This window comes from Aedes albopictus, chromosome 2 (assembly GCF_035046485.1).
Source record: "Aedes albopictus strain Foshan chromosome 2, AalbF5, whole genome shotgun sequence".
NCBI classification, from domain to species: Eukaryota; Metazoa; Arthropoda; class Insecta; order Diptera; family Culicidae; genus Aedes; species Aedes albopictus.
In genome coordinates this window covers 286,601,952-286,629,456 of record NC_085137.1, presented here as the reverse complement: position 1 = coordinate 286,629,456, position 27,505 = coordinate 286,601,952, and the positions used below count along the sequence as shown (strand labels likewise).

The 27,505-nt window shown below is 40.8% G+C and overlaps 1 protein-coding gene across 1 annotated transcript in view; it reads left to right on the top strand.

The window, feature by feature from the left end:
- The window catches only part of LOC109411142 (uncharacterized protein DDB_G0283357), a gene marked incomplete at its 5' end in the record, with an annotated part of 86,464 nt that extends 59,369 nt beyond the window's left edge, over positions 1 to 27,095 (top strand). The window contains 8 exons of the mRNA XM_062848255.1: positions 293 to 393; positions 746 to 848; positions 910 to 1,028; positions 1,164 to 1,292; positions 1,366 to 1,465; positions 7,190 to 7,885; positions 9,238 to 9,389; positions 24,907 to 27,095. Coding sequence (XP_062704239.1) covers positions 293 to 393; positions 746 to 848; positions 910 to 1,028; positions 1,164 to 1,292; positions 1,366 to 1,465; positions 7,190 to 7,885; positions 9,238 to 9,389; positions 24,907 to 25,014 — 1,508 coding nt within the window. The remainder of the gene's footprint in view (positions 1 to 292; positions 394 to 745; positions 849 to 909; positions 1,029 to 1,163; positions 1,293 to 1,365; positions 1,466 to 7,189; positions 7,886 to 9,237; positions 9,390 to 24,906) is intronic.
- Between the last annotated feature and the right edge of the window lie 410 nt (positions 27,096 to 27,505).

Genomic DNA, 27,505 nt, shown 5'->3' with positions numbered 1-27,505 from the left:
TCAAACTAGCAAACTACCAAACTCTTTTTGCGTGATAATTCTAACCATCCGGATTGCCGTTTGATAAATACCATCATACATATCCACGCAATCATTTCATCAAGGGTAAATTCATGAATGAACTAGAAAAATATTTTTTAGACAAACCATAGCATACTGAATGTTTTGAATGTAGAATACAATATTGGATTGTTTGTATGTACTACTATTGGCTAAGATCATTCTTGAAACAATACTCTGTCAATACAATTCCATACAAGCCAACCGATTAATCCTATGATCTTTTGCCCAGGACCTAACCGCGTTGCCAGACGAGCTTCCGTAAATACGGTGAAACCACCGCCACCAGTGCGACGAAGTTCCAGCGTGACACCCAGCCCCAATCTTGGAGCGGTAAGTGTTTTGTTAGCACTATTTTTTTCCTCGTCAATCATTGCAATCAGTTTTGTTCAGTTCTGAATTATATATAATTCGCACTAGAAATTTGTTTCCTATGAAATGTCCTGCCCACTTCTGATTTGACACTAGGTATGTGCAGTGCAAAATATGATTTGCAAAGATAAACATGACAAGGCACTGTCGGCTATATTATCTGAAACATGGCCGTGTAATCCCTTACTGTACACTAATTCCTAGCCAAACCCTGTCTAACTTCACCAGCAATGTTGCAAATGTTTTCCAATAACGTAATGCTTTCAACAAAGCAAATAAAGTTTTTATTGTATAATTATCTACCTCTTCACAGGCTACCCCAAATTTGGCTCAGCAAAGTATTGCATACACATCATCGGAAAGTCTTCCACCCCCTCCTGCCTATCTTCTAGATAGCACAACTGGAAACTCACTCAGTAAGTTCACTTTTATTGAATTAGTGTTGAATCCCCTGGTCACAATCCAATTCATTGACAGTTCCAGGTAATGTAGCGGGTACGGTAAAAGCACTGAATGAAATCCGGCACAAGCCGGCTAGTCCTGGTGTTCTGAGGCGCGCTCAACAAAACCTTCCGAGCCAACCACCTCCCGCTTCGGTAAGAACTGTACTAATATAATGATCAAGTCAGCATACCTCGAATGTGTCTTACTTTGTTTGTTAATCATTCTTTTCACCCTAAACTTGAATTGGCCAAAAACCGCTCAACAACACTATCGAAACACCCGAACAGTACTGCGCTAATACACACAACAGCACGCCAAAACACGACCACCTTCCATGCACATCTTCTTCTATGCCTTATACTACAACACAATCACCGCCAAATTATTTACCTCCCATGAGTGATAATCCCAATACGGTATGCATGTTTGTCTTCGATATTTGGTGAATACTTCGCTAACCGGCTTAATATCTTCCACTTTTTTAAACAGTCATCCTCGCGAAACACCAAATCATCGCCACATCAGCAAGGCATCTACGCACAACCAAAACAACTTACCAGTATGTCGAGCTTCCGTACAGCAAGTCCAGGTATGTAGTTCGTTCGTAACTTATACTTAACACTAGTTAAGAAAATAACACGAAAGTCGCGAACTTTTATCAACGACCAAATTGATGCATAATATGTTTCGATCCTCTGAACATAATGTTTGCATCATGTTAATGGGATTCGAGATTTATATTGGCCAATCTTCTAAAATTTGAGCAAAATAAAAAAAAATAATGAAGATTTGTTTATTTCTCGGTAACAAAAAATAAACTAATTTTTTTCTCAACGTACATTTGCAAATCGGTCAATTAGTTGTCAAGGTATCCTGATCACCATAATGGAACTTTTTATAAACACCATTTTGAGATAAATCGCGTTTAACCTTCACGTACCCGAGCCCCGACAACTCATTTTCAAAATGCGTATTATTATTGAGCCGATTCTTCTTGAGTGACCCATAATAGGCAACAAATTGACCCATAATTGTTATACAGCCAATTTTTTTATTGTGGTTTTCATTATTCACCTACATTTTAGTGATTTTCACCGCCTAAAGTGAATTTTACAAGCAGATTTTTATATAAAACGATAAAAAGGAGTTTCAATGAGGAGAATATAACATAAAAATAATGAAAGTGTTATTTTTATATGAAAAACGATTCATATTATGAAATGATTGTTCCTTGAGTTACCCATAATTGTGCAATGAGTGTATGTGCTGATGCTGAAATTATGATCGTGCTTTATAAAATTTTAAGTAGAACAGTTTTTGAGTGTTTCTTGAAAATCGAGCTCTACAGTTTTTAAAAATATTAAATTTACTGAATTCAGTGAATCAAAATTCAACCATTGCGCAACAATAACGACAATGTCGCAACCTGATTTTGTTGCGACATTCTACCCAATGCGACATACACTCCCGATCAAAAGTTTGGGGTCACCCCCTCAAAAACATGTCATTTGTTTAGGCACATATCTCCGCCAATTTGCGTCCGATTTCAAAATCCTAGGTCTCATTCAAAAGATAAAAAGTCAAAGTAACTTTGAACACGCTTTAGATGAAACTTTTTCAAAAATATTTATATGTAAATTTAACTCAAAGTTGCCAAATTTTCTAAAAAATGAATATAAACTTACGGCAGTGTCGCCGGAAATTGGGTCGACAAAATTTTAAGATGAGAGCTGTAATATAACCTATTTTCTATTAGCCATCGACTGTTTTTACCGAACTTAGCTAAAAAATTTGTCTACTCTTCAACATCGCTCTGGAAGGTGTGATGCGACGAGCCGGGCTTAACAGCCGGGGAACGATTTTCACAAAATCCGGTCAATTTGTGTGCTTTGCGGACGACATGAACATTATAGCTAGAACATTTGGAACGGTGGCAGAACTGTACACCCGCCTGAAACGCGAAGCAGCAAAGGTCGGACTGGTGGTGAATGCCTCAAAAACAAAGTACATGCTGGTAGGCGGAACCGAAAACGACCGGATCCGTCTGGGTAGGAATGTTACGATAGACGGGGATACTTTCGAGGTGGTGGAGGAATTCGTCTACCTCGGATCCTTACTGACGGCTGACAACAACGTGAGCCGTGAAATTCGGAGGCGCATCATCAGCGGAAGTCGGGCCTACTACGGGCTCCAGAAGAAACTGCGGTCGAAAAAGATTCACCCACGCACCAAATGCACCATGTACAAAACGCTAATAAGACCGGTGATCCTCTACGGGCACGAGACATGGACCATGCTCGAGGAGGACCTACAAGCACTCGGAGTTTTCTAGCGACGCGTGCTAAGAACGATCTTCGGCGGTGTGCAGGAGAACGGTGTGTGGCGGAGAAGAATGAACCACGAGCTCGCTGCACTTTACGGCGAACCCAGCATCCAGAAGGTGGCCAAAGCCGGAAGGATACGGTGGGCAGGGCATGTTGCAAGAATGCCGGACAACAACCCTGCAAAGCTGGTGTTTGCAACTGATCCGGTAGGCACAAGAAGGCGTGGAGCGCAGAGAGCACGATGGGCGGACCAGGTGGAGCGTGACTTGGCGAGCATTGGGCGCGACCGAGGATGGAGAGCGGCAGCCACGAACCGAGTATTGTGGCGTACTATTGTTGATTATGTCTTGTCTTAATGATGTTGAACAAATAAATGTATGTATATGTAGCTAAAAAATCTAGAAAAAAAGTTATTGAGTAAATTAAGTATTGATGTCATCGACCGAAAGTTTGGGGTCACCCCTCAAAATGGTGTATCGGCCAAAAGTTTGGAACCACTATCATAAAACATGGAACAGTGATTTGCTAATATCTTCGTCATCTATAGTTCAATTTAAATTATTTAAAAGATGACAAATTTCATTCAATTTTATTTCTTCTTGGCTTATTTGATACATAATGAATGGTACTTACTGCATATCCCTTTCGTGACGGAGCGCAAAAAATTGAAATCTCCATACAAATGGCTCAACTTTGGCTCTCCAGAACTCTTGGATTTTCCAACAAAACAACAATTATTTTACCTCATTTGGAAGAACTACTCTTTATCTTTCGAGTTCTTGCTTTGACTACCTAGACAAACCGGAAATAAAAATTATGCAACAGACAAAACTTTTTCATGTTTTACGGTTTTTGTCCACTTTTTGTTTACCTTGTTGTGATAAATCTCACAGACAACGTAAACAAAAGTTTGTTTACACACAAACGAGTATAAGTAATGGCTGAATTATTGAAACAGTTTACATCACATAAAACAAAGTCTAAACAGATGAAAAAAAAAAAAATATGCAAAACTGCTACCGCTCAACAGCACAATTGTGTTGGTTCGTCACGAAAGGGATATACATTGAACCACACATATTTGTTAAAATTTACATACTAAAACTTAACGTAAAATTGCCTCATTTTTGAAGGTTTGTGAAATGTGATAGCAACATAACATTTTTATATGTAAAAAGCGTTGAATACGTTAAATTAAAAACATCAAACGTAAATTTAATTAGTTATCTTTGAAGTGAGCCAAAAAGATAAGATTTCGATTCGAAAAAAAGTTCCGCGTTCGGTGTGTTAAAGTGAATTAGTTTTCAACCTTATTATTATTGAAACATAGTTCTAAAGTTTTCCAGCGTGATTTGAATTTCTGTGAACTAGCATTGGTGATATCTTCACCAGTGGCATCTTTGGCTAACGGTTCTAGGAATAATACCGGGACGAAGTTGCTCTTTCATATTTGGACAAACTTCTTCGAATGGAGAGTGCCTTGAAGATGCTTATTGGGTATTTAGCGTTGAAATTTTGCTTTAAGAAGTGTATTAAGAGTTACGGTAAATTCGGTGTGGTCATTTCATCAAAAATTAGTGCGTGTTTCTCTTGCGTTTCACGTCTCGTTTTTATCGGAAGTGATTTATATTTGATTCGCTGATGAGTGGTCATTGGAAGAAAAAAAAATCAAGTGCAAGTGCATATTGCACACTTTATGTAGGGACAAGTTGTGGGTGTCGTGGTTGTTTGCTGCTATTAAATGATCGTAACCATGGAGAAGACGATATCGTTCAAGCCGAAGGAGAAAATCAGCAGCGCAATCAGATTTATTGTACTTACACAGAGTATTTTAAAGTTTTAAGCTGTTATAAATTGATTTTATTCTATTGTGTCATATTTGGGGTGTAATGGCACTAATAATGTATTTTACATATATTTGATTTTATTTTCAGGAACAAAACACGTAAATTTTGCATTACTGTTCTAATTATATGTATTATATATTGATTTTCATAAAACTCAAACGGAGCGTTTGGTACGGTATGTCCACGCATCCCTCCTCCCCTGTAGATTCAAGAATTGTTTCGAAGTTTAATTCTAATTAGTAGTAGTACATATATTTGAACTCGAGACAATTCAAAGAATCATCTTTGCGGCAAACACAACGCAGTAGGCCTGGCCGCTTTGATGCTTGTAACATATCTCTGATATGCTGCAAGTTTCAATATTGACAAGAAAAATAATTGGGCATAATCTAACCTAATTATTTTCCAGGATGCTTTCTCGTACTGGCTGCGTGTGTGTTAGATTAGATTAGATTATCTTTAAAGTGAGCCAAAAATTGAATACTTCAATCATTTTTTTCTGCAATATTCTCACGAAATCATGTAGATTGAAACGTCGCACGGCATGTTTTACTTACAAATCGGAAATGTCCCCGATAACACCCTTGTAGAACCTGTGCTAGACGTTCCGGGGTGGCCATATTCGTTGATACAGACTTCAGTCCACCGTTCCTGACGCAGTCATATCATAGAGATTGATATGTCGCACGGCATGTTTAGGTTGAAAACCAGAAGTGTCCCCAATAAGGCCCCGCGGAACCTGTCACGGTGATCCGAATGAATCAACTTATTTAAATCTGGTTATCGCAGTTGTGTTTCACTGTTCGCAACAAAAATTTCGCTGAAAATCGATGGTTCATACACAATAACACATGAAATAATCAGTTTTAGCCATTTTGGCAACCACCCTGACTTCAGCACAATCCGGAATATCCCCGGAATGGTTTCGGTTATCGCATGGCCACATGAGTATAATAAACTAGCACCAATTTATGATCGATTGAGGGCGACTTCAAAAAAATCGGATGAGAATTGACGAAATGCCAGCATTTTGAAAATGAGTTGTCGGGAGTCGGGTACGTGAAGGTTGAAGTTTCGCGCTTTGCCTTGTCCTAATGGAGGCCGCCTGCTACAATGGGCTGTAATTTAGGTTCTAGTGATCCAATCGTTATGAAATTTGGAATATCCATTTATAAAGTTCTCTATTAGAGTGGGTCATCGTTTATATGGAAAAATAAAAAAATCAATGGTATCCCATCAGATCAACGCTTTTTTGATCCCATTTCAGGACCCAAGTTAGTGTGCAAAATTTGGGCACGATCGGTTATGTCCACGTTTTGCGCATCGTGTTTGAAATTTGTATGAGGTTTTACATGGGAAAACACACATTTTTGCATTTCTCTTATAACAAGCTCGAACTTTTCTAAAACCATGTAACCGATAAAGTGGAAACATAGCCTAGGGTGTCCTGAAAAACTTTGTCGAAGACCGCGAAGTGATTTGATGCCTATAAAAAATTTATAGCGTCGGCATTGCTTGGCGAAACAGCTTGATTTTGTTGCTATTGTTATTCCTTTACATGTTAAAACATAAACACATGCATGCGGTTCGTTGGTTATAACTATTTTCACAAGCATCGGATCGCTTTGCGGTCTTTAACAAAGTTTTTCAGAACATCCTAGGCTATCATTCTACAATATTGGTTAAAAAGTTTCAGACAAACTTTTTCAACTTATGACAAAAATGCAAAAAAAGTATGTTTTCCCATACAAAATCCCATACAAATTTCAATTGCAATGCGCAAAGTGTAGACGCAACCGATCGTGCTCAAATTTTGCACAGATACTCAGTACCCAAATCGGAACCAAAAAAGCTTTGATCTGAGAAACCGGTTCCGTTGACCCACACTATTCTCTATACAAAAAAAATATCTATTGTCTAGCTAGTATACTTCAAGATTATGGAATTTAAAAAATCTATTTTTTTCCTCGCAAACAGCCTATTCTAGAAAAAAATATACATGACTTTCATTTTCATTCTCTTGTACCAATTACACCAACTTAATTCAAATGCAACTGTTATAATGTTTCCAGCGTTTTTGTATTACACATGCCAAACGAGATACACAAAAACTCATTCAAATTCAACAACATTTTGTTCCAGGTCCGCAAAAACAAAGCACAGGATTTCTGGCACAATTGAACGCTAGAATAGCTCCTAACAAGCCTCAAGCACCAGCGTCTCCGCAACATTACCAGCAACAGCAGTCCTTCACTTACACGACCGCTCCTTCGAACGAATCCGCCTACCACAGAAGCAGTCCAGCCGATCAGCGAACAGCCTACAGTAGTAGTCATCATCAGCAGCAACAACAGCAGCATCCAACATCACATGGGATCTACTCATCAGCATCCCAGCAGCCACCTTCCCATCAGCAGCAACAGTCACATTATTACCAGCAACAACAGTCGCATTCGCCTCCAGTCAGCCAAAGAGACGGTAAAAATCAAGTTTATTCCTCCTCCGCACATTCTCAGATCCCGCAGGCACATCACTATCAACATCAGCAACAACAACAGCAGCAGCAGCAAACAACGGCCTCGCAATACTACTATCAATCCCAGCCGCAGCAAAGCTATGCCACCCAGAACATTTACGTGTCTACTAATCCCTTCGCGACCGCCAGTCCCGTGCACCATGGTGGTGGCGTATCCAGCTATTCACCTTCGTCCTTTGGGAAGGCTCCTGCTAGGGATAGTAGTAGCAGCATCAGCACCCACAGTGCAAACGGAAGTGGTGGTGTTGGCATTAACAATACACACGATCATTCCGGTCATGGTGCTTCCTACAACCGTTCAAGTAATTCCCGTTTCCACGTGTTTTAGAGATTGTTTTGCCGCTTAGTTTTTTTCCCAAATGGCTAATGTTTGTTCAGTTTGCTTTTCATTTTGTTATTTGCAATGTGCAAGATGTTACGCTTGTAGAGTGTGGTGTGCCGACATACCTTTGTTTTTACAGGGTTTTACTATTGTTTGTTTTATGTTTTAAATTTGCGATTCTATTTATTATTCTACTTATTATTGGAAACCCCCAAATTTAAGATAATCTCCGTTTTCAGTACTAGTTTACTAGTATGGGTAACAGAGGACCTTGAACTATGACAGAGCAATTAAGTTTTCCTTCCAAATTGCCAAAAAAGAAGATTCTTCTTTGCAAATACTTTGCATACACTTTGCACATACGACGGCAGGGCAGAACACTTGGTCAAAGTTGAAATGATTTGACATTCATGTACACAACAGAAACACGATGAACAAATATAAATTTAAATTGTGTAAAGAAATCAACGTGCTCCGATAGGAATCGAACTCACAACTCCCAATTCGTTAGAAGGCGCTTCTATTCCTCCAAGCTACGAAACTACTTGACCGTCTCCGTAATACTGAACTCGATTTCATTTCTTTTCTCAATCTCCTTCAGATGCACTCAGTGGTATTCAAGAAACGACATTTAAATAATTCATAACAATTAGAATCAATATAATAAGGCCAATGACCTAGTTTCGATTCACAAATTTTTTTTTAATACTTTTTTAAGCATTGAGATATCCCCAAGCGTCGGTGGATTTAACATGAACTCAGTCATCTTAGGCGTTCCTGTATCGATTGCAGCTTGCGTTATTTTGCAATCTTTTTACTCTTTTCTTGTTTTTTTTTTATAAAAAAATAGTCATAACAAGTACGACCACCTTACATAAGGTACATATTTTAAATTTCATAAAGTATCAGCCGACATATTACGGTAGTGTTACTAGCAGCATCTTACAAATGCCAATTGATTGTACTTTAGCTAACCATTCATTGAAGACATGTTTCTGTTATGTACATAAAGCTTTTCAACATTGTAATTTCCACATCGGCTACACGGACCTATATCAATTTTGCAACTTTTTCATTTTTTCTAATTCTACTTGAGTTGTTTGGGGTTGTTGATTAGTTTCTAAATATTTTATTTATTTGTTTCCATTCACAGCTTACAGCTTTACTGCATCCATCAGGAGCTCTCCGATGGTCTTACTTGTCAATGCATATGCAAATGTGCGATTTAATAAAAATAAGTCAATACTCAGTATTTGGCATGTTTTGATTTCAACTAAATTCATCCGCAATCCGCAGTAACTAAACTAAAGCCACTCTTGGTTTTCCTTGCAGATCGTAGCAATAGTGCCAGTAATGCAAATTCCAATAATGTCCTCGCCAAAACGAGTGCCGGTTTTTTGGAGAACCTCAACGCCAGGCTAGCGGAGCAAAGGCTGTCCGGAAAGGCATTTGCAGTGCGGAATCTCATCAATAGTAAAGCACTGGTAAGTTTTAAATGTGTGTTTCCCTTCACAAGTATCCAGAAATTTATCGTTTTTTTTTTAATTTTCCGATTTCGTTTACAATTGTTAACAAACGATGATTTTCTGATTATGAGTTAAATTTTCACTCATGTTTCATGATTTTCCTTTCTTTCCTATTATGTTTACTTTGATAAAGGATGAAGAACACTACCATAATTACTATCAGAATGTTTGATTCAGCAAAAAATTGCTGGACGGATACAATAAGTGCATTCATGATTAATGATAGTATAAACAGTTCAACTCGTTAAGGTGAGACGCAATGTTTGTGTTTTGCTATTTCACAATGACACAGACTAACAATAACCTAAAAAAACACGTTCGTTTTTTGTTCCTTCTAATCACCTGACACCCCACCACTCGGTGATAATTTTGCGTTCATTTTCAATCAATACGGTGCACCAAAACCGCTTGAAAGCTTTGCACCGCACCTTACCATTGTGAAATGTACAATACTGCAATTACGCTTTGAATAAGTCGTCCACTCTAGGACATATAATACAAGGTAATTCCTGATAATAATCAATCAATGGACTTATCCACCGATGAACCAAATTCATCGCGGTCCGAGAATTTTGACACTAGAGCGGGGTCTGTTCCAATCAGAATCATCCAATTCTGATTGGAACGGCCCTGCTCTAGTGTCAAAATTCTCGGACCGCGATGAATTCGGTTCATCGGTGGATAAGTCCATACAAGCTCAGTGTGAACTAGATTAAGGTGCTAATACACAGGGTCAAATGGACTTATCCACCGATGAACCAAATTCATCGCGGTCCGAGAATTTTGACACTAGAGCGGGGTCTGTTCCAATCAGAATCGTCCAATTCTGATTGGAACGGCCCCGCTCTAGTGTCAAAATTCTCGGACCGCGATGAATTCGGTTCATCGGTGGATAAGTCCATATTTGAGCAAAAACAAACCAATGTTCAAACATCTGGTTTGACTAGATCGAATTTTCATTTGTGTCAAACAGATGTTTACACTTAAGCTCATTCCTCGTCAAATATTTGACCCTGTTATTACTCGCAATCTTATATCTAGCTTTTATTTATTTAAAATTTAAGTGATACGAAAAGAGCGTCAGGGTGAATACGTTAAGTTGTCTTTCTGTAGGTTATTTTTTTTATTCTTCAATCACTTAACCTAATTTACAGCTCTATAGACAAATGCACCGATGAACTGAATTCATCGCGGTCCGAGAATTTTGACACTAGAGCGGGGCCATTCCCAATCAGAATTGTTCAATTCTGATTGGAAATAGTTCACTTCTGATTGGAAACGGCCCCGCTCTAGTGTCAAAATTCTTGGACCACGATGAATTCAGTTCATCGGTGCACTCGTCTATTGTCCACTAGGGCACTGCGTGAGCGATTCTAATTGGAAGCTGCACATACACTTTGTACAGCGCCTAAATGTATTATATTTCCAATTGTACTACATCGAACTGGTGGCCGTTGCGCTGCTTTCACTTGCTACCCTATATCATGGTAGAATGATGAGCTCGAAGATGTTGATATGTGGCTGTTGGTTGTTCCTATTTCCAGTCCTATTGGGGGTCCATTATGGGTTGCGTTCGCCGATGTCCAAGTATTCGGGTTCATTTGAGCCATGGGCTCAGAAGAGGGTCAGTGTCAGCTGCTCGCAGGGGGAAAGAGCAACTAACGAGAGTGCCGGGGCTGGGATCGAACCCATGACCATCTGCTTATGAAGCAAACGTGTAGCCACTACGCCACGGGCCCCGGCATCTTTAGGTTATAAGTACACAAAACTAAGATTGCCAAATATGTCGAAAAAACTGTGGAGTTACCTACATAACATAGTAACATGGTTAAAAAAGTTTTGGTATGAAAATCCAACATGGCGGCCAAAATCAATATAGCCGACCCAACTTTTTATAACTGCAAACAGTAGCTCTATATTTCCTCTTTTCAACAACGTTTCGTGTTGAGGAAGTGTTAGAAGAAACTTTCGAGTGATAACAGTTCAAATGAGCCAACAATTGACGAAAATCGAGGGATCCGCAAAAATTGTTGTGGTTCTAACTAACAGGAGCTCCATAAATTTGAGTAACCAAATGCATTTTCCTAACTTTTTTGTGAAAACTTTCTGAAAGTCGCTACCTTAAGTATTTTTAAAGTTCAGGTGTAAGTAAATAGTGGGACGGTCTCAGCGAAAGTTACCTTTTGCAATGGCTGATGTAATACATAACCGAATTCTAGACGATTGCCAGACATAATCTGGGATTTCTTTGATCTCATTAATTTCTCCTAGAATTCACGATTTCAGCCTTAGAAACCTGCCTGATTTTCTGCAGTACACGCAGACAAATTAATATACAACAAGTAAAATAAAGTGCTTTGGGTCAAATAAAATAAATCATTGAACAACTGATTTATACAATTTTGCTTTGAATTTAATAAAGTGTATATTAGTTTGTTCCATTGTTTTAACAATCAAACCTCTGCGGCACTGTTTGTAGTTTCAAGTACTTTGTTTACTTTGAATCTATCTAATTTTGCAATTTCAAAAACTATATTTTTAGAATCAAATAGGATATTGATTCCCCTTATTAAACATGTGGTTGCCATTTTCATCCCACGAAAAACAAAGGATTGAAGCGCTGTTTGTTTTGTTTCTTATTTTTGTATTTTTTGTTAGAAGTGAGCACCCATGAAAACAAAAAGAACGGAGTCAATCGGTGCCGTAATCGTAATCGTGCCGTACTGATGGCACACATACCCTATTATAGATAAATATTGTTGGCTCAGTTTTATCTTGAATTTGATGTAATACTAAATAAATGAAAATGAATTCATTCTGGCGACTTTGAGTAGAATTTTTGATTATCGTTCTTAAGTTACTTCAATGACAATGTTTGACGAACTAGTGACGAACATTATTGTAATGTAAATGATTACACGCAGAAAAATAACACATATTAGAACCAAATTTAAAGAGACTTTATTTCAAAGTGGCAAGGTTTATTAATAAAAAAAAACTTTGGGGAGACGTGGATTCAAATCCCACCAGAACTACGTGGATTTTTTCGCAATTTTTCCACTCAATTTGTCAATTTTTCAACACATATTGTGCCTATGAACTTCAGGCATTACGTGTGTCGGAAAAGTATGTTAAAAATTGAAATTAATAGCGTGACGTTACAACGTTGTAATGTCACGCTACTAGTTCCAATTTTTAACATACTTTCCCAATGAAAACTAACTGTTCAGGAAATTTTACAAGGAATCCGAATATGCAAAAATATTTGAGGATTTACGGTCGAATTCTGACAAAAAAGGCGTCAAAACGTTGTAACGTCACGGTAGAATGTGTCCTTATTTACTTAGAGAGTTGGTGTCTTTGGCAAAGTTATTTGATAAGTCAAAGACTTACAGTTGATTTACCATTGGACGTGAGATTTCGCGATGCTAATTAAAAATTTATAATAGTTTGAATTATAAAGAATTTCTCAAAAAGTTTCCTACAAGTTTTGACTAGCAGTCAAAATTTGAAAATGGTTGGACACGTTTTAAAAAGTTACAGCTTTTCTTTTCTGAATAAATATAATGTGCATGATTTTTCAAAATTTCAACTACCACTAGCAGGCCCCTGGCACCAATGAAATTTATCGTAGCCAACATCTAACTGCCTTATACTCATATTCGTGCAAATTGAAACGAGCGTGTAATCAACAAACACAGCTTTTGTTTGATGTTGTGAGCCACACACGAAATCACATTCACAATGCGTGTTTGTTGGGTTGCTTTATTAAACTAATCGCATGCTCCTCTTACCGTACAATAATATTAAAGCGAGTTTGAAGTGTTTTGTGATCATAAGCGGTGGAAAAAATGATTCCAAAAACTGATCAACAAACCAAAATAAACGTTAAACAAAAAATTGTTGATGTTTTCGCATTTGACAGTGGGCGCTATTTATTAGCGCCCAGGACATCCTGTCTACCATGATTCCAATGCATTGATATAGGCCGTGTCATGGGCCTGACCACTAGGCAAGTAGAACCTTGAACCAAACTATTTTTAAAATGAAGTTCCTTGAAAAGTTAAACAACTCTCTAAGTAATCAGGGTCCTGATATATATGTGAGTCGGTGATTATTGTGAAATCCAAGATAGACGTAACACTGACATAATTTCCATCCCTGTATGTTTCAAGATCCTTATTATTTAGACAGTTGGTGTCCTCGACAGAGTTGTTTGGCTGGTCAAGAACTTTCAATTGGCCTCTTTAGCGGTGTTGGGATAATTCCATATTCTAAATCTGCATGCCAAACTGAGCCGAAATCCAAATTTTCATCAATTTTGGTGCCCGGGAACCTATTTAAATATCAATTTGAAGTTTGTATGGGAGCGATTTGTCGAATCACCCCTCGTTGCATTTTGTACTGGGCGGAGCTGTCTAACAGTTGCCGAGCTGTCAAAAGGTGATTTCGAAAAATCTCTTTGAAATTGATTTTAGGTATCAAAATAAAGTTCTAAAAATCTGAAAAAAAATCACAGTGGCTCAGAAAAAGGTTGCTCTTTCGTATAAAAACAAAAAATGAATACTTTTTTCAAAATTTAAAAACCTAATTGATGGGCCGCATGATTTCAAATCCTTCCACTAGGAGGCGCTAGAGGGCATACACATTTTTATAATTATCAGTTTAATAGCCGATCGATTTTAAATTCTGCCCCACCGTGGCGCAAGTTGCAAATTTTCAAAAGTATCCCAATTTTATTAATTATCTTGAAAACATTCAACAAGCCGTATTTCTGTTAAAAAAAATATCAAAAATTCTCAAATTTTGACTGATAGTTTCTCAGCTTATTAACTGTAATTGCTACAAATTTGGCTTGATTGGTTAGCTCTGCACGAAGATGGAACGCTTCAAGTAGAATACATCTTTTTTGACTGTCGTTCTATTAACTTTTAAATCTTGGGACCAAGTAAAAAAAGTTTAAGGTTGTACAATACTTTTTGAGAAGTTATAATCTTTTGCCAGCTTTTGCAGAATGGAAACTAGCGTCTTCTAGTGGTGAAATCTCGCATCTAATGGTAAATCCACTGCAAGTCCTTGATTTACCAAACAATTTTGCCGAAGAATCCAGTTTTCTAAGTAATCAGGATCTTGAGATATATGAAATTCAAAATTTGTAAGTTCTCTAGTGCCGCTTTTTGATGGAACTTTAAGCCAAGCTATCCATCAACTGTAAGACTTTGACCAACCTATCCGATGGTTGGCTCCAGAGGCACGTTCTCCTCCATTTGGGAAATTTGTGCCATGACCAACCTAACAACTTTGCTGAAAACACCAACTCTTGAAGTTATCAATACTCTGAAATATATGAGATGATAATTTTGTCAGTGGTTCGTTTGTTTGGCTTTGATATCATAGAAATTATCGGTTTGAGCGGCATTTGATTATGATATATTTTTTTTACAAGATCGCAGTACAATTACTATTTACACAATTTTTTGGAATCTGTATAGAGCGCAGCTTTTGGCCAAACATCACCTCCTTCGTCCTTCGAGAGTCTACTTAGTTTATGAACGGGCCCTAATGGTACGCAATTAATTAATGACACCTTGAAAAGGGCTCATACACATCGAGAAAGAAATAGTTTTGAATATAGAACTACCTTTGTCCACTGCAGGAGACGTCCAAGCCATAGAAATTTGCCCGAATAAAAAATACAGTAGAAAAACCGAACGTTGTATTGTAACAGTACAATATAGAACCATATTTTTACAATAGACACCACTGTAAAAATAAAAATACAAAAACAATAAGATGTAATGTAAACACCATACCGTGAATTGTAAATAAGATTTTTACAATATACTATACGGGTTGTTAAGTATCGTAACAATATAAAAAAATATTTTTCTCCATATATATTTTTTGCAAAACCATACATTTTATTGTTAATGAATTGTTCAAAATATTGATACGTGGGTTTAAATATACTGTACATTGTATGGTACATGAATGGTTTCAAACAATAAAACATACCGTAAATAAATTGTTTTTAATTGTAATTTCACTACTGGTTATACATTTAATCAAATGGTTTTGGAATGGTTCTCTTTTGTTATGTTGTGTTGTTTTACATTACATAAACCATTTATTGTTATATTATCTTGTCCTGTTAATGGCATCTTAGGCTTATTAGATTTATTAGAATGCGCTTTGGGAATTCTCCAGAGCGTTTTGGATAACCCTTCATATATAGGATCGCCCACGTCTAAGTCTGAGTACCCAAGTAACCACAAGCATTATATCATTGCACGAATTAGACTGAATATCAACCTTTGCAATGCGAAATGCAGTAACTCCACACTTGCCATGCAATAATTCTTTAGATTGGCATTATCAATGTAATGATGCATTGCTATTTTCTTTACGTTAGGGTCCATTAAAAGGTGATATACGATAATTCAAAAATTCAACACTGCAAAAACTGAATAAATGCAATGTACAAACTAGCAAAGTTTGCTCTAACAATACAATTATAAAAGCTTGACTCTAGTGGTAAACAAATGAAATCATAAAGATTGAACAACTTTACGGTCAACTGTAGCGGTCTTCAACGTTTTCAGCGGTCTTCTGGTTCGACTTCCGACCAACTTAATCCCCGTTTGAGCCACCGATCGACGACAGCAAAACCTTTTTAGAGATGACCTTTTCTCTTTTCTGTAGGCTGCTATCACATACCAATAATGATGGAAATTACAATTAGCATATGAGTAGTGTGCGAAGGGTGTTTTAATCGAGGTTCTAATTTTCTTATATTGATTAAATATCTTCTAAAATGCATTATGTATTTATCAGAATGTGATGAATTACTGTATTCTATTACATATGACATAGTCGTTTTGCCCTCTTCTGCAATGATTGAGACAGATTAACAGTTTCCTTTTAGTTGATGAAATATCTGTTGTTATCACTGCAGCAGAAACGGTCCAAGGCGCCAGCGCATATGGAACTCATCTAGCGGTCTTCAACACTTCTGGTTCGACTCCCGACCCGGCGACAAAAAAAATGGTTAAAACATTCATGTGTGGGGGCATCAGTACCGTCGACAACGAAACGGTGCTAAAATAGATTTTTGTTTTGGTTTTCTTGTTGCACGAATCAAGCATTTTTTTTTTCCTTCTAAACCATAGGGGGATAAATCTGCTCATCAGACACCCTAACAGGAAGGTTAGGGTAGTGTGGGGATGAGGCCGTCTTCTACAATGCCGGTAGAAGCCAGGACTACTCTCTCCTCGACCCACTAAAACACATTCCTATGGTCGCCAAACCCTACGTCTCTCCGGAACCACCAAGAAGGTATTGCTTCAGAGAGGGGCTAGTGCATATCGCACCCTCAAGGTTAGCTGCCGTAGCCTAGCAGCAACGAACATCGATGACTCGCTCTGGAGAGTCCATCACGATAGCATGCTGGCGCTTAGCCAGTTTCCCGAGTGGTCCTCGCCACTCCCTTTGTCCTCGGAAGGCGGGCAGGGTCAACCCCGCCCGCGCCCTACTACTGAGCGTACATCAAGAACTGATGCCCACATGCAACCCGATCTGACCTGCTGAAGGCAAGGGTATCACTACCCTTCAGGCCTTATCAGCTGCATCCGTAGGTTGCAGACAGCAGGGTCTCACCTACCCCGACCCTTGCCGGGGACCCCTTTCCAACAGCGGGCTCAGATCCAACCCAGTAGACTGACGCCACGACAGCACCGCTACCGGGACTTCCTCTCCGCGGCCACTTAATCGCTGTAAGGGTCGATCTCGACCGCAGGGCACCGGTATGACCTACGAAGCCGACTTCGAACCCCTGGACCACCTCTTGTACTGCATCTGGACTAGCCATTCTCCGAGTCCACGCGCCACCTCCTTTGTGCTCCCAGACGATATGGGTGATAGCCGTTGAAACGGCATTCCAGCTAATCTCATCCCTACACATTCTCTGGACCAAGTTGTCCGGAGTTGTGTCCTCCCCGCATGTGGCAAGTATGCGGTCACGCATTGTGCGAAAACGCGGGCACACGAACAAAACGTGTTCCGCCGTTTCCTCTAAACCATTGCACACTGGGCATTCGGGAGAATCCGCATGCCCGAAACGGTGTAGATACTGTCGGAAGCAACCATGACCTGTAAGGACCTGTGTCAGGTGGAATGAAACTTCCCCATGGCGCCTATTAATCCAACTATCTACCCTCGGTATCAACCTATGGGTCCACCTTCCTTTGGTGGAACTGTCCCACGCGCGCTGCCATTTGACCATAGAGGCCATCCTGACAGTCTTGCGTATGCCTCTTGTGCCGCGCATTTCGAAACACTCCATATCCTCACTGATAAGAATGCTGATGGGCACCATACCAGTGATGACACAGAGAGCGTCGTGTGACACGGTACGGTACGCGCTTGCAACCCTCAGACACATAAGCCTGTAAGTACTTTCCAGCTTCCGTCGGTAGCATTCAGTACTTAGCGCGGTACCCCACGCCGGGCCGCCATACCTAAGTATGGACGTAGCAACACTAGCCAGAAGCTTGCGCTTACTGGCGTACACCGCTGAGCTATTGGACATCATCCGGGACAGTGCCGCAATAGCTGTGGAGGCTCTTTTACAGGCATAATCGACGTGGCTACCGAAGGTAAGCTTATCGTCGATCATCACGCCCAAGTGCTTGGCAGAGCGCTTCGACAGGATAGTGCACTCTCCTACACTGATCTCCGTCTGCTGCGCCGACTGCATGTTGTTAACAACCGTCACCGCTGTCTTGTGGTGAGCCAGCTCCAGTTTTCTGGACCGCATCCACGCCTCCACAACCTTGATCGAGTGGTCGGTAGTCAACTTCACCTCCTCGATCGTTTCACCGTAGACTTCGAGCGTAATATCGTCGGCAAATCCGACAATCACCACTCCCACTGGGTACTCTAACCTCAACACCTCGTCGTACATGACATTCCATAACACCGGACCCAGGATGGAACCTTGCGGGACTCCTGAGGTTATGTGAAAGCACTTCCGACCCACCTCCGTGTCGTAAACCAGTACGCGATTCTGGAAGTAGCTTCCGAGAATCTTGTACAAGTACTCCGGTATCCCCAGACGCAAGAGCGCATCGGCAATAGCAGCCCAACTGGCGCTATTAAATGCATTCCTTACATCCAGAGTCACTACCCCGCAGAAGCGAATTCCCCTCCTCTTAGGCTCGAGTGCTTTCTCGGCGGTTTTTGTAACCGACAAGATAGCGTCTACGGTGGACCTCCCCTTCCGGAAGCCATACTGGTTACTCGAGAGACCATTTACGCCCTCAGTGAACTTCAACATTCTATTGAGGATGATCTTTTCGAGCACCTTCCCCGCCGTGTCAATCAAGCATATTGGTCTATATGCCGACGGGTCTCCGGGTGGTTTCCCCGCCTTTGGCAATAGTACCAGGCTCTGCCTCTTCCAAGCTTCTGGGAAAACTCCCTCGTCCAGGCATTTCTGCATAGCAGACCTGAACATCTCGGGAGCTTCTGCAATAGCTACTTTTAAGGCCAGGTTCGGAACTCCGTCCGGACCTGGGGCCTTACCTACGCTAAGGGACTTAGCTATCCCCGCAAGTTCCACATCGGTGACCCTTACCTCATCGCCAGCCCCAGTCCCCGGCTGTCCTACGAAAGGAGGCCAAGGACTAGGATCATGACGCGGAAAGAGTCCTCCAATGATCCCCTCCAACATCTCTGGAGATTGCTCTGTAGGAGCCATCACACCTCTCGTCTTGGCCATAACAATCCTGTAGGCATCACCCCACGGGTTCGTATTGGCACTCTGACAGAGACCCTCAAAGCAGGCCTTTTTGCTTGCTCTTATCTCGGTCTTGAGCGCGGCTTTTGCAGCGGCGAACACCACCCGCCGTTCGTTTCGCTCTTCCTCTGATCGTGCTCGCTGCATCCGCCGCCTAGCCCGTAGGCAGGCGCGGCGCAGGTCCGCAATCGCGTCGGTCCACCAGTAAGCCGGTGGCCTCCCATTTCTAGGGTGGACTCGCCTAGGCATGGTCGCATCACACGCACGTGAGAGCACCGCTACCAGCTCGTCGCCGTCTAAACCGAGTAAGTTTCGCTCACGGCGGAGCGCTTCCCTAAATACCTCTTCGTCGAAGTATGATGTCTTCCACCTACGAGGGCTTGGCCTTGGCCTAGCCGCCTCTTCTTCTATCCGCTGTCTGCTGTTGTTGTAGTCGATACTGTAGCGAACCGCCAGGTGGTCGCTGTGAGTGTAGCCATCATCTACTCTCCAGTTCGGACTACTTGTTAGGCCAGGACTACAAAAGGTCACGTCAATAATTGACTCCGCTCCATTTCGACTATAGGTACTCTTGGTACCGACGTTAGCCAAGTCGACATCTAAGATGGCCAGTGTTTCTAGCAGGATCTGACCCCGCTGGTTCGTGAAACGGCTTCCCCATTCCACGGCCCAGGCATTAAAGTCACCCGCTATTACCACCGGCCTTCGCCCTGTTAGCACGGTCGTTAAGCGGTCCAGCGTTTGCGTGAACCGCTCGATCGGCCACCGCGGAGGCGCATAACAGCTACAGAAGAAGACCCCGTTTACTTTGGCGACCACGAAGCCCTCGTAGGTAGTAGACACCAACTCCTGCACGGGGTATTTACCCGTCGTCCATATCGCCGCCATTTTCCTGGTCCCATCCGAGGCCCAGTTGCCGTTGCCGGCGGGTACTCGGTATGGGTCCGAAATGATGGCGATATCCGTCTCCCACTCAGAAACCGGCTGACAAAGCAGCTGCTGAGCCGCATCACAGTGGTTCAGGTTCAGCTGCGTTACCTGCACTGTGATTTGTTGTTCACTGCGGCTTTTTTAAAGGCCGGGCACCCTGGACCACCCATCGGATGTCTGTTTTTCGAGGTTTTCCCGGTATAGATCATGCAGATGGGCGGACTCGTGCAGCTTTGGGCCTTATGACCTTCAGCGCCGCATCGCCTACACAGTTTGCGCCTGTCGGGACCTTTGCAGTCCCACGACTTGTGTCCTGGTTCCAGACACCTGAAGCAAACCTCTGGTGGCTCGTGGAATGTCAGGTGACATACGCACCAGCCCACCTTAATACTCCCTACTTTAACGGACTTTTTAACATCCGCCACAGGTAGCTGAACCAGAGCTATCTGTGTCCCTGCTGGCCCCTTCCGCAGCCTGACGGCTGTGGCGGCCACCTGAACATCGCACTGTTGCCGCAGTGCCGTGACGAGCTCTTCCGCTTCGGTGATCTCGTCTAGGTCTTTGACCTTCAGAGTCGCCTCATGCGTAAGAGCCCTCACCTCCACTCCATCACCAAGGACCTCTTCTGCCAGCCTCTTGTAGGCGGCGCCCTTGTGATCCTTCTGGCGCTTAAGCTCTAGGATCATTTCGCCCGTACGAGTACGTCTGATACTGCGTACGTCGGCTCCAAGACCCTCAAGCTTGGCGTCGCACCTCATCGCCTTCAAGACGTCCGAGTATTTCGACTGTTCGGTCTTGATGACGATAGCGTCACCTTTTTCGCGCCTGGCACCTGCCTTCCTACGCCTTGGCTTGGCGACCTGCACTTCTGCCTGCGGATTCACCTTCTTCTTCCTCTTCCGCTCTACCTTTGTCCAAGGAGGGTCCTCTCCTTGGATCGCCCTGCTCTGTGGCTGCTGAGGGCCCACCATTGGTCGCAACCCCTTGTTCCCATCGTTCCGGGACGGGCCAGCCTTTTCAGGCCCACCCTTCCCAGCTTTCCGGGAACCCTGGCTGGGGTCCGACTTTCCGGCCATAATACCGACTTTAGGGGTTATTATACGCCTGGCCTTGCGGGCGCCGCCAGACAGCTCCTCACCTGACGGCTGACTCGCCCGCTTCTGCGAATGCTTGTCACGTTTGTCACGAGCATTCGCTTCCACACTCCTCGGACTACCCGCGAAGGAGAAGGCCTCCGTTTGTGTAAACTTAGACGCTTTCTCCTTTGCGGGTTCCGCCGCTGCTGCAGCCAGCAACGCGACCGCGTGCTCCTGCTTGGCCTCATCGACAGTCGCTCTAAGCCGAAGCAAGGCCGTTTTCAGGTCCTTGCTTATGTTTGACTTAGTTGTCGCGAAGTCGATAATTTTGCCAAGCTGCTGCTCAGCTACCTCCAATGCGGGCCGTCCTTTTCCTGCTACTTGGCTGATGGCCCTCAGCAACCATGCTCCGTCCATGACCTCCGCCGGCTGGCTTGCCGTGGAGTGGACAGGAGCTCCCACGCTTGAGCTGCGCAAGCAGCTTCCAGCACCTGACTCCTCGCTTCTCCTTGTTGGAGACCGCATCAACCCGCTTCTTGCGAAGGGGTTGATCGCACCACTACTACCTGCTACACCTTGTTTTTGAATTTGTTTGTTATTACTCATATTTAATTCCCACGAGTCGCACGAGAAAGAATGTCCACCACGCCAGAGCTCTGCATTAACGCGGTAAGGGACAGCTTACTGTGGGGGGTGCCCAGGTGCCCCACAGGCTCCGTTAAAGATCGAGCATCTTTTTCACCCCCTCGATCACTCATTCCTCGGCACGGGTCGCTTGACACCTTGAATTGGGGTCAGTAGTCCTATTCTTAGCCGGCAACTACGCGGCTGACTCGCAAGCGGGGGGTGCGTCAGGCCCCAGGACATCCGTCCCTGCTGCATGCACGAATCAAGCATGTGCACATGCAAATGTACAGCACATGCACTTATGTTACTTTAGCAATGGCTGTCAGCGTGCTGCAATATGTGGCACTAATTTGATTTTAGTGGGGCCCTTTTCGACTTTAATATTGCTTCAATGAAGTGTTTAAAGTAATGTAGCATTATATTCACAATTTTAATTATCAATATATAGCAAAATTGATGCACTTATATACGGCTTCGTGGTTACTTGGGTAGTCTCTGATTGCATTAACAGTTAAAGCTTAGGCTCCCATGCCCTACCAGCCAGATAACCGGGTTTTGCAAACTAAGCATTATTTGTGGCAACACTTTGAGCGGCATGATGGAACTATGCCGAGCGCGCTAAGTGTTATTAGACCACTAATGTAGTTGCATGAAGTGGGTGATGAGGTACATAAGTATCATTACAGCGTGCTTAACCGTTATTGCAATATTAAGGCACCAGTTTGACTAAAGTTTGAAATACATAACAACTCATGAGATAACTGTCAAGTTCGATTCAAATATAAGTTAGGTTAAAAAGCGAACCCGCAGACGAACCTATATTAGAAGTCATTTCAGTGTTCAGTCCATATGTTAAAGATGGCTCTACGTCAAAGATAAAGTTTGTCAATCGCATTGTGGTCGAAGGCAAGTTCACATGAGAGAAGAGGAGAAAACTCCCCTAAATGCAAATACAGAAAGAATAGTTTTGAACTCATTCACTGATTTACAGTAATCTGACCTGCATCCTTCCGGGTTGGCCTACATTCGTATTTCTCTCATCGCACTCTACACACCTAGCCCGCCATATCTCTAGGACCCCTGCTTGGACCTGCAGTTCTTAGGACATCTGGTTTACCACTGATTTAAACATGTTATTGACTTTAAATTGATGTTTCAACTTATTCACTTTTTTCTCTTTCCTTTCCTTTGCATCAAAAAAGTCACAAACATCAGCAAAACAAACACGGAACTACAAATCAACCCAAATTTAAGTTCTTTTGACGCAATCCCGCACTTCTGTGGAATTACTCAAATTTGCGTCAAACAGCGATAGTGGTCACTAGGTAGTTCTCGTTTGATCGCTGCAAAAAATTTTACCCAGTGGTAAGTTATTTCCACCCAGCGGAGGCCTTATTTGACGCTAATTTGGGTTTAGTCAAGATAACCTAAATTTGGATTCTTCCACGGAGCCGCACGGATGTGTCGGTGCTTCTCTCTTCGTTTTTGACAACATTCGTGTGGGGAGAGGGAGAAAACAACCCAATGCTGAGTAAAAACTAAAAGCTGTTTAGCCAAATTTGAGTTTTTAAAACTTATTCTCTGGGTTTAAATATTTTTCAGTGAAGCACGGAAAAAATCTTAAACTGAATAAATAAATAAAAAAAACAAGGAAAAATAATATTTCGGAAAAGTGAATGGTTCAAACGTAAGAAAAACAGTATAATATATTGTTACATAAAAATCCAATGTAAATGTAAAGTATAGCGAACCATTTCATTACAATACACTTTATTGTAACTGGTACACTGTATGGTGCAGGAATGGTTTTCACCATACACCCTATGGTTAGTTTTTATCCGGGTGGTCTTTTCCACAGAACTTTTTTTTCGTGACGTTACAACGCAAACTTCAACCAGGTGAAACTCAGGCGTCAGTGAACCGATTTACTTTGTTTTAGTTTCATTTGAAAGATATTCTGGAGTACAAAGACCATACAAAATTTAATAATTGAAACTTGTTCCGAATTTGAATAAATTTTATTAAGGTTGCTTTTCCATGACGTTACAACGCTTAAAAAACCTATACTTTGACCAGCCATACCTCAGAGTTGTAAAATATTACAATTAAAACTCTTTGTATGCAAAAAAATCTACATACATTTATCTGTTAATCATGGAAGACTTTCGAAAAATCAGTACGTTGGTGTTTAAAACACGATAGCTTTGATGAATAGTGTGGCTAAATGCCTTAAAATCACGATTTTGTTGTTAATCTTAAACATCGTTCAATAAATATTTATTGATACATTAATATCATGTTGAATACATTTTTGGACGACAAGAGTAATGCAGAATGTTATAAAAATGTGAAATATGCCAAATTTCAACATCGAAAAATGAGTATGGATGATACGGGGCCCGTATAATGTGTCAAATACGTAAATTTTGATTTTCCATATTCATCGAGCTCTGTTCACTGCATCCAAAGCTACAAATTTACGATTCGACAAAATACTAGGACCAATCTTTACGTCAATTTTTATACATAGGGGCATCTACATACAGAATCTAGTCAAAACAAAAATCTAGTCAAAAGAATCTAGTCAGAACAAAAATTGAAGTCAATTGGATAAAAATTGACTGAGTTATAGCAGCAAGTGCCCGAAATAAGTCCCCCTGTCCAAATGATCCCAGCCCAGTATTTGCAATGAATGCATGCATTGAAACAATATATTATTGCCTTTTTTTATGCATTTGGACGCATCTTCCTTAACTGGTGCGTATTACCCCAGAATCCTCTACAATTTTTTGGAAATTTGTAATAATCGTAGACTTCGATCGATTCGTGGTTTGTAAACTGTGGATACCGAATCCTCAAAATGTGCATATTCAACACGCTAATTTCATATAAACATAAGTTTCGCCTTTCTGGCAAGCATAAACAACTAATAAACCAAACACTACGTTGAGCTTCCCCACTTTTTTCCAATCGATTGTAAACTTATAATTAAAGTACCCCGTCTGCTTTGTGATGTTGTATAACACTGTTCTCCAATGTTTTGCAGCCCGACCCTCGGATATGTCACGAATCTCTGATGGATCAAATCAAGCGTGGCGCGACGCTGAAACGCAACCGAACGATAAACGACCGAAGTGCGCCGAAAATCCACTAAAAATCGACGACTAACATCCGCAAACGAATCACATCACATAAGCCAAACATTTTCACAAATAGGTATAAGCAGCATTCTGGGCGTTGGTAAGTCCATATCAAAGGCCAAGAGGTACACACGTTTTGCAGATTGCAGTATTATTGCAATCTGTTCGAGTTAACAGCTTAACCATTATCCTGATAAAAACAAATATAATAACACTTGTAATTTCGTCCAGTGTAGCAAGAGAAAAGATTGGAGTAAGCCTGAGATTTATTTTTTGTTTCAGAAAAGTTACATGATTTGTTGATTTATTATTTATCGCTAGTCGAAGAAGAGAAGGAACATCACTAATGAAGTATGTATGAGTGGACAGGGTGGGAAATCTTTAAAGAACTGATTGTAATCAAAATATGTTTTATTTAAATTCAACAAACTAGTAATGTGAATAAATGGAAGTTGATTATACATATTTCAAATGTTATCTAATAACTAACGTGTATTTAGAATCGGTTCAGAATTTGCTGTATTAGTTAGAATGCTGAATATCACAACAAGCAATGTTTCACTTAGATATTGCTGCGACTGTATCTAAATAAACTTCAATTGAAGGAAGCTTTCATTCAAGTAACGTGCAAAGTAACGTGCACAGAATGCACGCTTTCGTTTTTATTCTCTCATCGTGTCTTCGAGTGAGCACAACTTTTACAGTAACCTTATACATATACTCATGAAATTTATACCAAAGGAACGACTTTTCATTTACATCTCAAAACTTTTAACAAATATCAAGTTTTAATCTGCATATACAGAACTGAATACTGCGTAGGACAAAGCGAAAAGTATACAATAGAAACAAAATATCATTTTCTCGCGAAAAATAACAAAAAAATCTTGAAGCACTGACATTGAAGTCTCCTTTAGGAGCAATTCGAAATTCCTTGACTAAGAAAGCAACAGTTAATATCAATTATCGAGCAACAACCAGAGCTACTGAATAAAAAAGAACTTGTGCATTATTGGGATGTGACCAGATCCATGCATGCATCCATGATCCACAGTTTGAAATGTTCTTGGACGTCTTGGGAGATGTATCGGTATGTATGACGAACATTCAAGGACTATACTTGCAGTTCCATTTACAGTTTTAAAGTCGCCTCTGAAAATCATGAAAATTTTCAAAGAAGTATCTCAGTCAATTTAATTTCAAACTTTTACTGCTTGTAAATACAAAAAGTTACGATCATAACGGTATACTGACTGGAATGATGGAGACTATCCAATTTCGCATATCTTTGGACTGAACTATGTAAACTTCGAATTTTGGAGATTGTTCTTTTTACTAATTCTTTCAATCCTAGAGGATATACTGTGAAAATTGACACTTTCATCTTCTATCATGCAAACTTAGACCAGTCTGTTCTGGATAATGGTTTCCGGCAGAGGACCGACACCAAGTTGTTCAACAAAATACTGTTTCTACCTTTCGACCACAATTATCCATTGACATCTATGCACTCTCTATTCAACTGTTGGCGACCTTCCCGAGATGTGTTGAGGCCTCACCTCGTGTTTCTTAAGAGCTAAACTCATTTCAATAATTAATAAAAATGTTATCACAGGCTAAATATCTAAATTAAATAAAAAGTGAAAAAAATACTTTAATATTTTGTTTTTTCAATAAATTTTCTAGTATGAACTAAAATTGTCTGAGATATAAATATGAAAGCTTCATTGTTTTTCGAAGTTTTTCACGAAAACCATCTTACAGATGCACTGCTCTGCATATTATTAAGCATCCCATAACTGCAGGTATGTCAAGAGGTATGTATAGTTCGCGGAAAGCTAACAAACATTGGACATCGACTAGCAAGCAAACCAGGAGAAAAAGGCAAATTAGGTACCAGATAGTGTCGTCCATCGCAGAATTTTAGTGGATAACAAACACATTAGGGTGGATCATTTGAAGCTCAATCCCAGAAGAATAACAATTCCTGACTTTTAGTATTGAGGCATAGAAGAAGGAATAGAAAGGCTGATTTTAGCAACACCCTAGGATTCAAATAAAACGGTATCGCAATTAAAATGCATCTTCATTTCCACGCTGCAGCGAAAAAACACTTACACACATATTATATTTATCGAAACGTTTCTATTAAAACGTATCGGTCTTCCACCAAAGACGAAAGAGTCCTATGAAAACAGCAACAGCAAACTTCAAACCATACAACACATCAATGTTTTGTACATTACAGTAGCAAGTAGGATATCTAAATTACCTAAAAATCCTTCACCGGTACCAGTTGATGAATCAGAAGAGGCTAAATTATATTTTTTTCGTTTCACGACCAGAGAAATATTTTGTTTTCAGTACCGATTATTTATTGAATAGAATTATATTTATTAGTTCGCGTATTTTGGAGTGTTAATCTCGACCTGTAGTAACATATATTCGGCAAAATCATTTTTCTTTTGCTCTATCTAACTAGGTTACTCTCCAAACATCATGTAC